This window comes from Arachis stenosperma, chromosome 4 (genome assembly GCF_014773155.1).
Source record: "Arachis stenosperma cultivar V10309 chromosome 4, arast.V10309.gnm1.PFL2, whole genome shotgun sequence".
NCBI classification, from domain to species: Eukaryota; Viridiplantae; Streptophyta; class Magnoliopsida; order Fabales; family Fabaceae; genus Arachis; species Arachis stenosperma.
The window spans coordinates 67,566,001-67,582,282 of record NC_080380.1 but is presented as its reverse complement, the minus strand read 5'-3'; the positions used below and the strand labels follow the sequence as shown (position 1 = coordinate 67,582,282).

Below are 16,282 nucleotides of genomic sequence, written 5' to 3'. Positions count from 1 at the left end.
GTTGAACCGTTATGAGCGGCGTAACCAACGCCGATATGCTCATGTGAAAAGACTTCTAAGCGTAGTCACCCCACCTATAGAGGAACCAGATATCTCCACATCCACCGCAACTTCAAGCGGAGATAGCGATGACATTGGAGATGAGGGACACTCGGGACTCGACCGCCCATTGCGCCTAACCTATAGCACGGAGGACCGTGCTAAATTTTAAGTGTGGGGAGGTCGGCCGACCGATCTCCGTAGGTAACATCCGAATAAATTCTCGTTCCTTGAACTCCATTGTAATTAGGATAGGTTGCATGATTAGGTTTTAGTTGACACCATTCGCATGATAAGTTTACGTGGTTGGAACAATGAAACTCTTTCTTAGGAAACCAATACTTTGGGGCAACCGTGGCATTGCCAATTTTAAATACTTTGATGCCAAATTTGCATGAAGAATTATATTTTGAAACATGGATTTTGAGTTAAGAACACAAGCTAGTGAGTTTTGAGCCTAATTGTGTGGTTACATCTTATAACCACTTATTCTCCTTCTTGTGTGCATTATTCTCTTTCTATGATTGTAATCTTTGATTTGTTTGATTCTTTATGTCCATTATTTTGTGTATTCATGCATTTATATGATTGAGGCCATCATTTCATTAGCTCACTTACCTAAATGGCTTTACCTTTTATCTTCCCTTGTTAGCCAAATTTGAGCCTACGATTAACCCACTTGTTCTTAATTTTAGCACATTACAAGCCTTAAAGCGAAAAACAATAAATGTCCTTATTTGGATCTTTGATTAGCTTAGGCTAGAGTGTGTGAGTATCATTCAAGCGTGGGAACCTTGGGACATTGGGTGAATGAAAGGGTAGTTTTGTATTGTTATTGAAAATATTGGGAATTGGGTACGTACTCATGTATTGATCAAATGTAAAACCTTATACATTGATGTTCTTGTATATAGAAAAAAAAATGAATGAGAAAAAGAAAAGAAAAGAAAAGAAATAAATATGCAAAAGAAAAGAAAAATAGAAAAAGAAAAAAAAAAGAGAAGAAAGAAATAAAAAAGGGGACAAAATGCCCCAAAGCAAAGTGTAGCTCAATAAAATCAATGCATAAGTGTTGGGAAGTGAAAAGAAAGTGCATGAGTATGTGAAAAAGTGAAGGATGGGTAGCTAGGTTAGCACTTAATTGTATAGGTTATTATATAGGTTAGGTGGGAAGTTTAAGCTTATCAAAGATTCAAATTTCAAACTCACTTAACCAAATAGGCATCCTACCTTAACCCTAGCCCCATTACAACCTAAAGAAAAGACCTCATGATAATTGTATGCATGCATTGAATAAGTGTTGATTGTTAGAAGAAAAATAAATCTTGGAAAGCATGATTAGGGGAGAATTGAGTGAATCAACCCCAAACACCGAGCGACTAAAGTGCAAACACTTCCGGTGAGGGTTCGATGCTCAATTCCTTGATTCCCGGCTCTCACGAGCATTCCTCATGCAAAGTTGCATATATTGCATTTGATGCTTAAAAATTGGCAAGTCCTATACATTGACCACCATCGTGTCCTATGTGCTCGCATATATCATAGGAAAGTTGATTTGTTCCTAACCAAGTAGATAATAGCACTGGTCATAGTTGCATTCATATAAGTAGGTTGCACTTCATGAGTCTTATATTTTTATGATCCCTCGGTCTTCTGAGTTTCTTTTGCACTTCTCTAAGCATGAGGACATGCTAGAATCTAAGTGTGGGGAGGTTGATAAACCCCATTTTGAGGGTTTATCTTGTGTTGATTTCAGGAGTTTTATCAATGATTCCACACACTTTCTATATGAAAATACAAGATTTTGTGTTCCTTTCCTAGTTTTTCCCCATGGATGAAAACATGCTTATTTTGCACTAAAATAGATACATTTTTAATCTTCTCTTGATGCCATTCGATGCCGTAACCCGTGTGTTAAGTGGTTTCAGAAGATAGGGCAAGGATGGACCGGAAGAGAGAAGGAGGACGGGTACAGAGGAAGGAAGCATGAGAATTGAGCCTTGGAAATCTCAGCATGGGCGCGTGCGCGCACTTGACGCGTCCGCGTGGATAGCGCAACTAGAAGTCGAAGTCAAGAGCCAAGCCACGAGCCGGCTTGCGTAGCGGCTAAGCCATGATCTTCATGGGCGCGCACGCGTACATCACGCCTCTGCGCACATTACAAGATGCTTCGGTGGCGCGCGCGCGTACCTTCCGCGTGCGCGCCGATGTTCGAATATGATTTTTTTAGAAGCCACGTGACTTAGGTGTGGACGTAGTTGAGAATCCCATTTTTTGGGAAATGCCTTGGCGGGAAAAGCTTAAGAAGACCAAAGGAGCAAGGGTTAAGGACTTTTAGTTCATTTTTTTCTAGATTTTAGATATTTTTGAGGGATAGTTAGTTACACTCTTGGAGAAGGAGAGAGAGATTCCAAGCTTTCACTAGGGTTCATCTTCATCCAATTTCTGAATTTTCAATCACTCTTTGGTGAGATCCATTGCAATTCTCACTTCACTTTGTTCATGTCATAGATTTTCTTCTCCAATTTCAAGTAGTAGTTGTAATTGCTCAATTCTCATAGATCTAGAATTCAACTTTGTAGTTTTGGATTTTATCAATACTTTGAGAATTTGATTTTCATTGTTGCTCTTTGATATTTGTTGTTAGTTCCTTGTGTTGCAATACTTTTAATTCTACTTTTCTTCTCATTTTACTATGACTTTCTTTCTTGCTCATCAAATGTTTGATAAAATGTCAACACTAGTTATGGAGTAGAAATTTCTCACTTGGCATAGGGTTGGGCCATTAGAAGAAGTTGAATAGTTTTGTCAATTGTTGATTTGGAATTAGGGATTGCTAATTGACTTGGAGTGCACTAAAGCTAGATTCCCATGAGGTGAAGCTAGGACTTGGGACTCAAGTTGATTATTTTCATTTGACTTTCCTCTATACCTAGGGGATAACTAAATGAGGCAAGGCCTAATTGTTGTCATCATTGAATGAACTATAAGGATAGAAATTCTAATGCCAACCCTAAGCCAAGTCTTTTAATGATTGATTGTTTGTTTCCTATTACTTTGCTAAAACCTTCAAAGAATCCTAACAAGGCTTTCTAATCAATAAGATGCACACTTTGGCAATTCCAAGGGAGGACGACTCGGGAGACTAGTACTCTCGGATATAGATTGTAGGATTGTTTGGTACGAAATTTAAGTGTCGATTAGACTATACTCACGATCATATTCATCTTTGAATTCTAATTCGGTATGCTAAATTTCGTTTATCATCAATTTATCACATTTTACTTGTGTCATGGTTGAAAAATGATAAATGTCCTATTATTTGATTTGATAAATTTGGTTGGGTATGGCTGAGACATAAGTTGTGAATTAGTTGTGTTTGTTGGAACCGTGGACGGTGGAAATATCCAAGTTTTAGGGGAGGTTCTGCCGAATTTTTTCTAAACAGTTTGGATAAAACTTAGTGGAAAAATTATAGATAGTGTTATATCTTGTTTCTAACTTTTTGGTTTCGGTTTTTCTTATTTACAGGAGTGCTGAAATGGTGACCATATGCTACCTTGAGGGCTCAAGAATGTTTTGATGCATAGAGACACTAATCTATCTTAGAACTTTTATGTTTTGGTTGAACTTATCAATGTACTCACTAGCTAATGTTATTTTGTTTTAAGACAATTTTAACTAAAAGGATCTTGTTTGACTTATGTATGTTTTTGCATATTAAATACATGTAAACTTGCTTATTAAAAACGTTAATATATTAGTTAATTTAAAAAATAATTTAGTAAATTATGCATGTAATTTGTAATAAAAAAAAGTTGTTACAAAATAATTAATTTGCTTTCGTAACTGAAGAAAAAAAATGTTATCAAATCATGTTATATTTTGTAATAAATTTTTTTGATAGGAAAAAAATTGACTGTCACGAAAAATACCTTCAAGATCAAAATTTGTTACTACTTTTATAACGGTTTCTGGTTTTTTGTATCAGAAAAAATTGTTACAAAATATGCTATTGAATTGTAACAGTTTCATTTTTCGTTACAAAAACTTTTTGTAACGAGATTTACTGCAATGGACCCTTTTTTTGTTACAAAAAATTTTTGTGTCAAAATATCAACGTTTTGTAATAATATTTTTTGTTACAAATGCGCCTTTTTCTTATAGTGATGACATGTGGCTCCTTTAGGAGTTTCCAATGCTAAAAACAAGTATTGGAGAAGTTAAATTTGTAAGTAAAATTTGAATAACAAAATTTATTAATGCAGTTTTAGATTCCGTTAAAACATCCCAATGAAATTGTTATAATTATTTAAATATTGTTAGATTTTAAGTCATTGATGGTCAAGATTTATTAAATAGCTAAGTATTTAATTATTTGTTTATTCTTTTGTATTATAATCATAATCCAGTACTTAATATTTATTTTATGATATGTATTACTCTAAATTGATTTTAATTTGACAAATTGTCATTAATTAGACAACAAAAAATATTATGCAGATTAACTTCAACAAATAAAATGATACAAATTAATAAATAAAATGATACTAAAATTAATCAATTTTCCATTTACAATTATGCTAATTTTTATTTTGTCCTTTTTTGATATTTTATTTTTTAAGAACAGAAAGGTGTTGAATAATCCTACTTTAATTAATCAAAGATAGAATTTATTTTTTAACAAATTATATGGATATAACAAACGGGTTTACTTTTTAACATATTAAATGTATACTTTGTAAATTAGCCTTTAAGAAAATATATTACAATTTTTTTTAACGGCAAATCACAAAAAATGTACTTGAATAATTTTATTATTGATAAAAATATATTTAAATTTTATTATCACAAAATTTTTTTAAATAACTAAGAACCGCAACAAAAATTACCAACATTAAATATGTATTCTCAAAATATGTTTTAGAGAATAAATTTTAATACGCTTTTTTATAAACATAACTAAAATAAAGATATTTTTATTCTTAAAATTTTATAATTTTTATGTGTATATTTTTTTTGATGATTTTTTACCAATATCCAAAAATAAATTTAGAAGATAAAATAAAAATAGAGAGAAAAATTTTATCCCATTTTATGTATGTATCTTTTAACGTTATCTAAATATTTTTTATAAAATTTTAAATCAAAATGTATAAATAGTTCGTCAAATAAACAATATTATTTGGACATTTTTATTGTATTTTTTAATTATTTGAAAAAAAATTTTGTTGATATTAAAATTCAAATACATTACAAAATATTCGAATATAATTTCAATATATTTTACCCTTTTTATAAATATATCATACAATAATATAATAAGATAGATTAGATACCCAGTCCGCGCGATGCGCGGGTCTACACTAGTTTTAAGATAAAAGTATTACCTTTTATCTTTATCATGTATTCATTTTGAACACCGAAAAATTACAATTATAACAAGATAGGCCGCAAAAAATGTTTCTGACAAAATGACGTCGATAGATATATTTTATTTGACAAAATGAATTGAATGTTTATTCAATAGTCAATTTATACAGTAAGCTGTTAACTTCTTTATAAAGTTACTAGTTTAACCCCCTATCCCCATCATTTTTGTCTCCATCTCCAACACCAACACGGCCAACAATCTCATCATCAACAACCACCACTACTAAAACTAGCCATAACATCATCATCATTACCACTAGCAACCCTAACAAGTAATCAACTATAGTAGAAGAAAAAGGAGATAATGTGGAGAGACCTAATAAAATTGTGATTCCAATTTGAGAAAGGGAGAGAGAGATAGAGAAGACGAAATGGATGCTGTAAATGAGAGAAAATGATGAAAATAGAGATGATAAAAGTTAAATTAGTATTTTATAAATAAGTTAATTATTGATTGTATAAATTATCCGTTGACTAAATTTGGTTCAGTTTGTCAAAAGGAATATTCTTTGGACTGTTATTTTGTCAAAAAATAGTTTTTCGGGTTCATTTTGTGAAAATTGTAAATAGAGAGAGAGAGAGAGAGAGAGAGAGAGAGAGAGAGAGAGAGTGAATATTTGTTTAACCACCACACTCAATTTTGATTTAACAGGAACCCCATTTGAAACACAATAAATATTGGAATCAATGTAAAAATCATGAATTACAAGGATGAAATGAAAGCATTAAACTGTTTATGACTGACTGAATTTACAAAAAGCAAAGTCGATGGAGAGATGAATTGCTCACCAGCAAGACAAATCCCAAATGGGTGATGGTCTTGTCTTTTCTGTTTAGATTGTAAACTTGATTCTCAACTAGGGTTAACTGTTAAAAACCTACGAGGAATGGTTTGTGAATTAAGGGTTAGGAGAAAACAACAGGGTTTTGGATCATTTCTAGCGTAAAGTTTACATTAGAAGTCTTCTCTTCCCCTCCAAAATCTAACTTAAAAACAACTCCTAAGGGACCGAATAGGTATATGAAAAAACATGCAGCCTTGATTAGGAACCATCTTTTAGTACTAGTTACCAGATTCTTTTTTCAAAAACATGTTGGGATTGAATAGTGTCTTTCATCAAAGCAATATTCATTCCCAAGATCAGTTAGAATATCACATAACATACTATGTTAGGAAGCATTCCATTTTGATGTCTGTGACATCAAGTTGCAAAATTTCAGCTCTACAACCCAAGATAGATCCGATGCTGCAAAACAACAAATTCCCAATAAAGCAAATGCAAAGATTGATATCAACATATAATATGATAATTAGAGTGATTAGTCATTTGGGTATTAGCGAGTATTAGGGTTTAGGATTTTCAGTTGTCTTTCAAATACAAACATGAATGCAGGGGACTTATTTTACCATTTCCCATCACTGTATCGAGACAGGGGAGACAAGGTTGTGTTAGGATGCAGAGACAAGGACAGACACTAAGATTTTGTTTCCTAGTACACAATTTGTGTATTTTCAGTAGCTCCAATAAGTGGACACTGTAGACACACCTTGCAACTTAGGCTGCATTTGTTTACAAGTACAAAACACTAAGATAGGAATATGGAGATACAAAATCAAATTTGGCAAAAGAGAGATGGAAAGACACAAACATCAGTAAGGAACAAAACTTATTTTGTACTTTGTATCCTTCTTTACAAGAAAGACATAAAAACATTAGTAAAGAACACAACTTATTTTTTATTTTTTTTTTCATAATTACATTTTTTATTGTTATATTTTTCTTCCTAAATTCTATTTGCAGAAAAAAAGACAGTAAATTGAATTTTCATAATTTATTCTTTCTTATATTTTTAGTTTATCACCAAATAAAATACAAAAACACCGATTTTTGTGTCTCTGTATCCTGTCTTGTTCTCGAACACAGCCTTAGGGACATAAAACCTTTACCCTGTGGCGCCTTCCAGACGGCTGGCACCACTGGCAGTGGTTCAGCCATGGTAATCATGTCCACGTAAAATAATTTACCACTACTAAATTTGTATGTCTCTGTCCCACACTTTTGCCACCATACACTACACAAGGTGAAGAAGGTTTTTGTCATACCTGGGATGGGTGCGTCCAAGATCGCCATGAACAAATTCCTTGATGTAGGTCCCAGCCTGCACAATCATGTTCCATCTCTTATTCTTGTGAGGTTGATTATGTTAAACCCATAACTCGTTCTAATATAAAATTAACTAAGTGATTGAGAAATTTGTACTGTAAGAGAGAACATAAATAAAACAATACCTGCGTACATAGATGCAAAAGAAAATATTGGGAACTTCCAGCAACTGTCTCGATTTTCATCCTAAAGATTTCAAGAACAAAATGTCAGATTCTAGCAAGGATCCTAGAAGGTGAACATGTCAAACAATTGTAAATTTAAGAACTATAAGCAGGCGATACCAATGAATAATCTTTTCACGCTCTAGAGGACTGCGACGATGAAGCACCCTTATTGGGGTCCTCTGCACAACTTTCTGAACAAACAATATTTTGCAGTTTCAAAGTTATGGATTAATCTTTCTTAGGAAAATTTAAAAAATACAGAATTCCAGGTAAAATTGACTTATGTGATTAAGGAAAACAGTATCAAATTGACTAGTGATGGCAACTGGGGTTCTTTTTTATTAAAACTGCATTTTATTTTAGCTTATATAGCATTAAATCCTTCCTTGAATAAGCAATGGCATATCAATATGAGCATTTCACAGGTATTGTCATTGCAACCAATACATGTTGAATAATAGCACATCTTTGAACACCATTTATGTAGATCTTTTCTTACATACCAAATCTTTTAGTGAAGATACTTGTTGAAAATCTTCATCCTTCAGAGGACGAGAAGTCCACACTAAAGCAGCATATTGCTTCTACAAAATTTTAAGAACATACGATTGAGTAAACTATGGAAGGCCCAGATAAAATGAGGATGGAGCACAGTTGTAAATTATGAACTATGAAATGAAACTATCCAACTAAGAAGGAAAATGCAAGACCTGCTTCTCTGCTTCACCTTCTCGCATAAGGTTCCAGCCATCACTGCCAACAAGTTTCAGATTTTTCACCCTCACCTACATGATCATACAATACTTTAAATTTACTCATGACAAAATAAATGAATACCACATATAAGTTGCCAAAATCAACTACATTACCAATTTATTTTCCACTTCATTAATCATTTTCTCTATGTTGTTTGCACACTGTTCAGTTGGGACAAGCCGTGTGTTTTGCACCTCAAGAATAAATGGCCTACCAGGACCCAACATTCGGACCTAAAAGAATAATTCTAAATCAGATCGGTTCAGTGACAAATAAACATTAGAAAAAGATAATGGAAATCTTCACTACATCAATATCCTCTCTTCCAGCAGCATGAAACTTATAGTTATCACCACGGCATGCTTGAAGGACCTTTGTACCAATTATTTCCTATAACGATAAAACACACGTTATAGCCAGCTTCCAAAATCAAAATAAACGAATGGATACTGTGATAACTTGCCGATGTAGACAATACCTCAACTGATGCTTCCCCCATTCTTTCATCATCAATGATCCAGCGTGTTTGACTCACATTCCGTGAATACTACCACAAAATTAACAGAATTATTAAAGGTGGATCAGCTAAGCTTAAATAAGTCAATCATCACTTTGCAAATTATAGATATATACACTCATATCTAGACAAAATAAAGGACAATGGAGGATATATTGTCTATCAGACATTCACAATTTTCAATTTATTTTAGCTTATAGATTTCAAAGTACTGTAAGCAAACCTGCAATTCACATCAAGTACCAAAGGGAAACATGCACATCTGATAATGTTAAACTATATAGCAATTAGCAACTTTTAGTTGAAATCTTAAAGAAATGTGAGGCTTATCATATTTCAGAAGTTAGAACAAAATCAGATAGACACATCCTTGCTAACACCAAAAGGGATATTCTTTCATGCATTTTCCCCCACTTTTTGGATAAGAGTATCATTATGACAGCGGAAAGAATGATACAAGGCAGTGAAAGAAAATAAGACATCCCAAGAAAATTAAAAAAAAAAATAGTGAAGCATAGTTTTCCAAATTCATTACCTTCAGGTATCTCCCACCAAAATAGAATGGTGTCCTGGAGCAATTGTAACTAAAATGGCAAGGTTCACTTGCCTAAATAGCAAGAAAGGAAACCAAATTAGCCACAGAATCATATACAAACTAAGCAGAAAAAATATGCAGAAACTGACTGCGTTAGAACTTTGTGGGCCTATCATACAAATCATCAAGGATTTATGATACAGATGAATTAGATATAAAACATTCCAAAAAAATGAAAACATTATCAAAAAAAGGAATTTAAATTCTTTAGTCATCTAAAGAAAGAAAGAAAGAAGAATTACACTTTTCAGAAATAACTTGGAGCTGTCAAAGGATTCAATTTCTACTGTACTGCTAAGAGGCCTCTGTCCAATCAAATCGGATTCACCTATCAAACCAAAATTCAAATCAAATGGTCAATGGAAGGAGCTGTGAAAGTGAAATCATCGGAAGTGCCTATGCCTATCAAACCTACAGACATTCTTGATATATCTTATATATATAGACTTGGTGTAGAAAATGAATTAGAAGGAAACAACAAAGACATGCCTGTTTTTCTTCTCTTGCAACTCCCATCATTTTCAGAACATTTGGCAACACCTTCCAATGCTTTGGTGTGAGTGTATGTTAAACGAATCCGGAAAGGGCACAAACTTGATTTACAACCCTACAAGGCAAGACATGATTTCCATAAAGAATATGTGAAATACACATCAACTGTGAGATAAAGAATCATCTATTGTGTTACAGATGATTAGAAGGGGAAACTATAAAGATATTGGTGTAAAAGATGCATAATCAAAGCCTGCAACTAATGTCTATGAAACAGATATGGCCAGAAAATGTTCTCACCAATAGATTTTCAAGAGGATTTATTAGAGAAAACTTCAAAGCATCCTTTATAGAGATACATCCAGTGTGTAGCTTTTCTTGAAACCAAGGTTCAGATCCATATTTCTTTTGCATATATGACCTACAAGAATTTAACAAGAGAGACATTCTGATCAGTGCTAGAAAAAGTGGAATCAAGAAGTTTACTCTAACCAAAAAAAGAGTGGCACCAAAAAGGATTACTAATACAGTGATCATGAACATCGGAAAACACAAATGTAAGGTAGTAATATCAGAGTGAATAGACTGTTCTTCCTCAATGTAACTATAGGAAGCAGAGTAGGGTAAACAGTTAAAAGAAACTTGTGAGTTGTGACCTAACTACAAAGGCACGCAGCTGATTTTACAATAGAGAAATGCCCAAATAAATGTTCAAAATAAACATGAGATTGTTCAATGTTACAATCATGAATACAAAATCCTGCAAATAAATATCGAATTTGAAGAATGTCCTTATAAATTACAAAAAATAAATAAATAAATCTTACCAAATAGAGGTTTCATTTGCCAAACAATTGTTCAAAAGTTCAAAATAAACATGAGATAGTGCAATTTCAATATCGCAACCCTGAATGCGAACTAATGTAAATAACTGCCAAAAACAAAGAACGCCATATCAACACAAAAAGAAAAAAAAATTCTCACCAAACAGAGGTTTCGTTTTGAAGGATAAGAGGAGGAATGGAAACTTCAAGTGAGAAGGTATCGAACTGGTATCTCTCTTGCTTAACCATGTCAGCAATGAGGAGTGCCACGTCATAAGCTGTATCCTTCTGCAACACTCTTTTCTCTCTGTCATCGTAAAACCTGAACTGCAGAATCCCTAAGCAAATGTTGCAGAGTTTAGCTTCGTTGGAAGTGGTTGAGTCTAGAGGGTTTTCGGAACCGTTATCAACTGAGGCACAGATTGGGCCTTTGATACCAAAGAGACGAAGGACGCAGCGGACACATACCTGTATATGTGTGTGTATGAGAAGCGTTTGAAAGAGTAAATAGAGCATAACTAAGAAGGAGAAGAAGAATAACTCACGCCGAGGGAGAACAAGTGGTTGAGGGCGTTGGAAGGTAGAGCGTGGAGCACTTGTTCCAAATCGGAGGACGACAACGACGAGGGAATGAAGGCATTCGAAACTTTTTCTTCCTCCTGCTCCATCGTCAAGTCCAAATCTTTCTCTCTAGCATAGAAGAAAACGGTTTATTATTTCTTTTTTTTTTTTGGGACTTGGGTTTATTATTTCTTAGCTACAACCATTTTCAACAATTTTATTAAAACAGGTAGAAAGAAACATTTCAAAAGCTGGTCACGGCTTTTTTAGACAAGTTCATTCCTTCTCAAAAGCTGAGTAAGTTTAGAGTAGATGTTCAAACCTTCAGACAGAAAGAAGGTGAATCCCTCTATGAAGCTTGGGAGAGATACAAACAACTGACCAAAAAGTGTCCTTCTCACATGTTTTTATAATGGACCATCCTAGATATGTTCTATGATGGTATGTATGAATTGTCTAAGATGTCATTGGACCATTCTGCAGGTGGATCTATTCACCTGAAGAAAACGCCTGCAGAAGCTCAGGAACTCATTGAAATGGTTGCAAATAACCAGTTCATGTACACCTCTGAAACGAATCCTGTGAGTAATGGGACGCCTCAGAGGAAAGGAATTCTTGAAATTGATGCTCTGAATGCCATATTGGCTCAGAACAAAATGTTGACTCAACAAATCAATATGATTTCTCAGAGTCTGAATAGTTTGCAAAATGCATCCAACAGTACTAAAAAGCATCTTCTGAAGAAGAAGCTTATGATCTTGAGAACCCTGCAATGGCAGAGGTGAATTACATGGGTGAAGCCTATGGAAACACCTATAATCCATCATGGAGAAATCATCCAAATTTCTCATGGAAGGATCAACAAAAGCCTTAGAAAGGCTTTAATAATGGTGGAAGAAACAGGTTTAGCAATAGCAAGCCTTTTCCATCATCCTCTCAGCAACAGACAGAGAATACTGAGCAGAGCCCCTCTAGCTTAGCAAATATAGTCTCTAATCTATCTAAGGCTACACTAAGTTTCATGAATGAAACAAGGTCCTTCATTAGAAATTTGGAGGCATAAGTAGGCCAGCTGAGTAAAAGAATCACTGAAACTCCTCCTAGTACTCTCCCAAGCAATACAGAAGAGAATCCAAAAAGAGAGTGCAAGGCCATAACCTTACTTGGTGTGGCCGAACCTAGAGAGGAGGAGGAGGACGTGAATCCCAGTGAGGAAGACCTCATGGGACGTCCTCTGGACAAAAAGGAGTTCCCAATTAAGGAACCTAAGGAATCTGAGGCTCATCTAGAGACCATAGAGATTCCATTGAACCTACTTCTGCCATTCATAAGCTCGGATGAGTATTCCTCCTCTGAAGAGGATGAAGATATTACTGAAGAGCAAGTTGCTAAGTACCTTGGAGCAATCATGAAGCTGAATGCCAAGTTATTTAGTAATAAGACTTGGGGAGGATGAACCCCCTTGCTCACCAATGAACTGAATAACTTGATTAGGCAGACATTACCTCAAAAAAAAAAGGATCCCAGAAGGTTCTTAATACCTTGTACCATAGGCACCATGACCTTTGAGAAGGCTTTGTGTGACATGGGGTCAGGCATAAACCTCATGCCACTCTTTGTAATGGAAAAACTGGGAATCTTTGAGGTTCAAGCTTTAAGAATCTCACTAGAGATGGCAGACAAATCCATGAAAAAGGCTTATGGACTAGTAGAGGACGTGCTAGTAAAGGTTGAAGGCCTTTACATCCCTGCTGATTTCATAATCTTAGACACTAGAAAGGATGAGGATGAATCCATCATCCTTGGCAGACCTTTCCTAGCCACAGCAAAAGCTGTGATTGATGTTGGCAGAGGAGAGTTGGTCCTTCAATTGAATGAGGACTACCTTGTATTCAAAACTCAAGGTTCTCCTTCTGTACACATGGAGAGGAAGCATGAAAAGCTTCTCTCAATACAGAGTCAAACAAAGCCCCCACATTCAAACTCTAAGTTTGGTGCTGGGAGGCCACAACCAAACTCTTAGTTTGGTGTTGAAAGGCTACAACCAAACTCTAAGTTTGGTGTTGAGAGGCCCCAACCATGCTCTGATTATCTATGAGGCTCCATGAAAGCCCACTGTCAAGCTACTGACATTAAAGTAGCGCTTGTTGGGAGGCAACCTAATTTTTATTTATCTATGTTATTTCATGTTTTCTTTAGGTTGATGATCATGTGGAGTCACAAAAACAACTGCAAAAAATTAAAGCAAATTCAAAAACAGCATTAAACGCAGCACACCCTGAAGGAGGAACTTACTGGCATTTAAACGCCAGTAAGAGTTGCAGAATGGGCGTTAAACGCCCAGTCTGGCACCATTATGGGCGTTTAACGCCAGAAAAGGGCACAAAGCTGGCGTTTAACGCCAGAAACAAGTAACAGCTTAGCGTTAAACGCCAAGAAAGGTATAAAAGCTGGCGTTTAACGCCAGAAACAAGCAGTAGTCTGGCGTTAAACACCAGGATTGCACAATAAGGGCGTTTTGCACGCCTAAATGGAGTAGGGATGAGAAATCCTTGACCCCTCAAGATCTGTGGACCCCACAGGATCTCCACCTCTCTCTCCCCCTCACATATCTCTATAACACTCCACCCAAAACACCACTCACCAATCAAATCCTATCATCTTCCCTATATTCTCTTCACCAATCACCTCCATATCTTTTCCCCAAAAACCCCCCACCTACCTCACTTTCAAATTCAAACACTTTCCCCTCTCAAACCCACCCAATTCCATTCGGCCACTCTCCCCCTCTTTCCCTATAAATACCCCTCTTCACTTCTTCATTTTCACACATCACAAACACTCTCCTACCCCCTTGGCCGAACCACATACCACCCTCCATCTCCTCCATTCTCTTCTTCTTCCCCTTCTTTCTTTCTTTTTTTGCTCGAGGACGAGCAAACCTTTTAAGTTTGGTGTGGAAAAAAGTGTTTCTTTCTTTTTCCATAACCATTTATGGCACCTAAGGCCGGAGAAACCTCTAGAAAGAGGAAAGGGAAGGCAATTGCTTCCAACTCTGACTCATGGGAGATGAAGAGATTCATCTCAAAAGCCCATCACTAGAAAAATGATGGAGCAAACAAGAGAGCCCACTCATGGACCTTAACAAGAGCATGAGGAATTCCCTCATCAAGAAATCCCTGAGATACCTCAAAGGATACATTTTCCTTCACACAACTATTGGGAGCAACTAAGGATAGGAGCACCAAAAGCACTAAGGATGGAGCACCAAAAGCACTCCATTATCCTCCATGAAATCAGAAAGGACCAAAAAGCTATGAGGGAGGAGCAACAAAGGCAAGGAAGAGACATAGAGGAGCTCAGGCATTCCATTGGATCTTCAAGAGGAAGAACTAGCCGCCATCACTAAGGTGGACCCGTTCTTTAATTTCCTTGTTTTTATTTTTCTGTTTTTCAAATTTTATGCTTTATGTGTTATCCATGTTTTTATCTTGAAATTAGTTTAATTATTTTGATGTGGTGGCAATACATTTTATTTTCTGAATGAATGCTTGAACAGTACATTTTCTTATAGTGAAGTTTATGAATGTTAAAATTGTTGGCTCTTGAAAGAATGATGAACAAAGAGAAATGTTATTGATAATCTGAAAAGTCATGAAATTGATTCTTGAAGCAAGAAAAAGCAGTAAAAAAAAGTAGCAAAAAAAAGAGAGAAAAAAATGGCGAAAAAAAAGAAAGAAAGAAAAAGAAAAAGCAAGCAGAAAAAGCCAATAGCCCTTTAAACCAAAAGGCAAGGGTAAAAAGGATCCAAGGCTTTAAGCATTAATGGATAGGAGGGCCCAAGAAAATAAAATCCATGCCTAAGCGGCTAAATCAAGCTGTCCCTAACCATGTGCTTGTGTCATGAAGGTCCAAGTGAAAAGCTTGAGACTGAGTGGTTAAAGTCGTGATCCAAAGCAAAAAGAGTGTGCTTAAGAACTCTGGACACCTCTAACTGGGGACTTTAGCAAAGCTGAGTCACAATCTGAAAAGGTTCACCCTGTTATGTGTCTCTGGCATTTATGTATCCGGTGCTAATACTGGAAAATAAATTGCTTAGGGCCACGGCCAAGACTGATAAAGTAGTTGTGTGAATCAACATACTGAACTAGGAGAATCAATAACACTATCTAAAATTTTGAGTTCCTATAGATGCCAATCATTCTGAATTTCAAAGGATAAAGTGAGATGCCAAAACCGTTCAAAAGCAAAAAGCTACTAGCCCCGCTCATCTAATTGGGACTAAGTTTCATTGATATTGTGAGGTTCATTGTATATTCTCTTCTTTTTATTCTATTTTTTTAGTTGCTTAGGGACAAGCAACAATTTAAGTTTGGTGATGTGATGAGCGGATAATTTATACGCTTTTTGTATTATTTTTAAATAGTTTTTAGTGAGATCTAGCTACTTTTTAGTATATTTTTATCAGTTTTTAAGCAAAATTCACATTTTTGGACTTTACTATGAGTTTGTGTGTTTTTCTATGATTTCAGGTATTTTCTGGCTGAACTTGAGGAACTTGAGCAAAATCTGATTCAGAGGCTGAAAAATGACTACTGATGCTGTTGAATTCTGACCTCCCTGCACTCGAAATAGAATTTTTGGAGCTACAGAAACCCAATGGCGCGCTCTCAATTGCGTTGGAAAGTAGACATCCAGGGATTTCCAGCAATATATAATAGTCCATAATTTGC

At 35.2% G+C, this 16,282-nt stretch overlaps 1 protein-coding gene and 1 non-coding gene across 2 annotated transcripts; both read right to left on the bottom strand.

The window, feature by feature from the left end:
- Positions 1-6,103: 6,103 nt before the first annotated feature.
- Positions 6,104-11,730, bottom strand: LOC130973069 (uncharacterized). Its single transcript, XM_057897452.1, has 15 exons — positions 11,534-11,730; positions 11,149-11,456; positions 10,465-10,585; positions 10,162-10,279; positions 9,915-10,000; positions 9,613-9,684; positions 9,039-9,107; positions 8,870-8,950; positions 8,674-8,793; positions 8,515-8,589; positions 8,308-8,388; positions 7,922-7,995; positions 7,763-7,823; positions 7,577-7,632; positions 6,104-6,719 (listed from the first exon to the last, which is right to left on the bottom strand). Exons 1-15 carry the CDS (start codon positions 11,654-11,656, stop codon positions 6,638-6,640), a joined length of 1,527 nt encoding a protein of 508 aa, XP_057753435.1. The 5' UTR covers positions 11,657-11,730; the 3' UTR covers positions 6,104-6,637.
- A 118-nt stretch (positions 11,731-11,848) lies between these two features.
- Positions 11,849-11,955, bottom strand: LOC130978551 (small nucleolar RNA R71). The gene has a single exon (XR_009086176.1). It is a non-coding gene; the product is annotated as a small nucleolar RNA R71 (small nucleolar RNA).
- Positions 11,956-16,282: the final 4,327 nt, after the last annotated feature.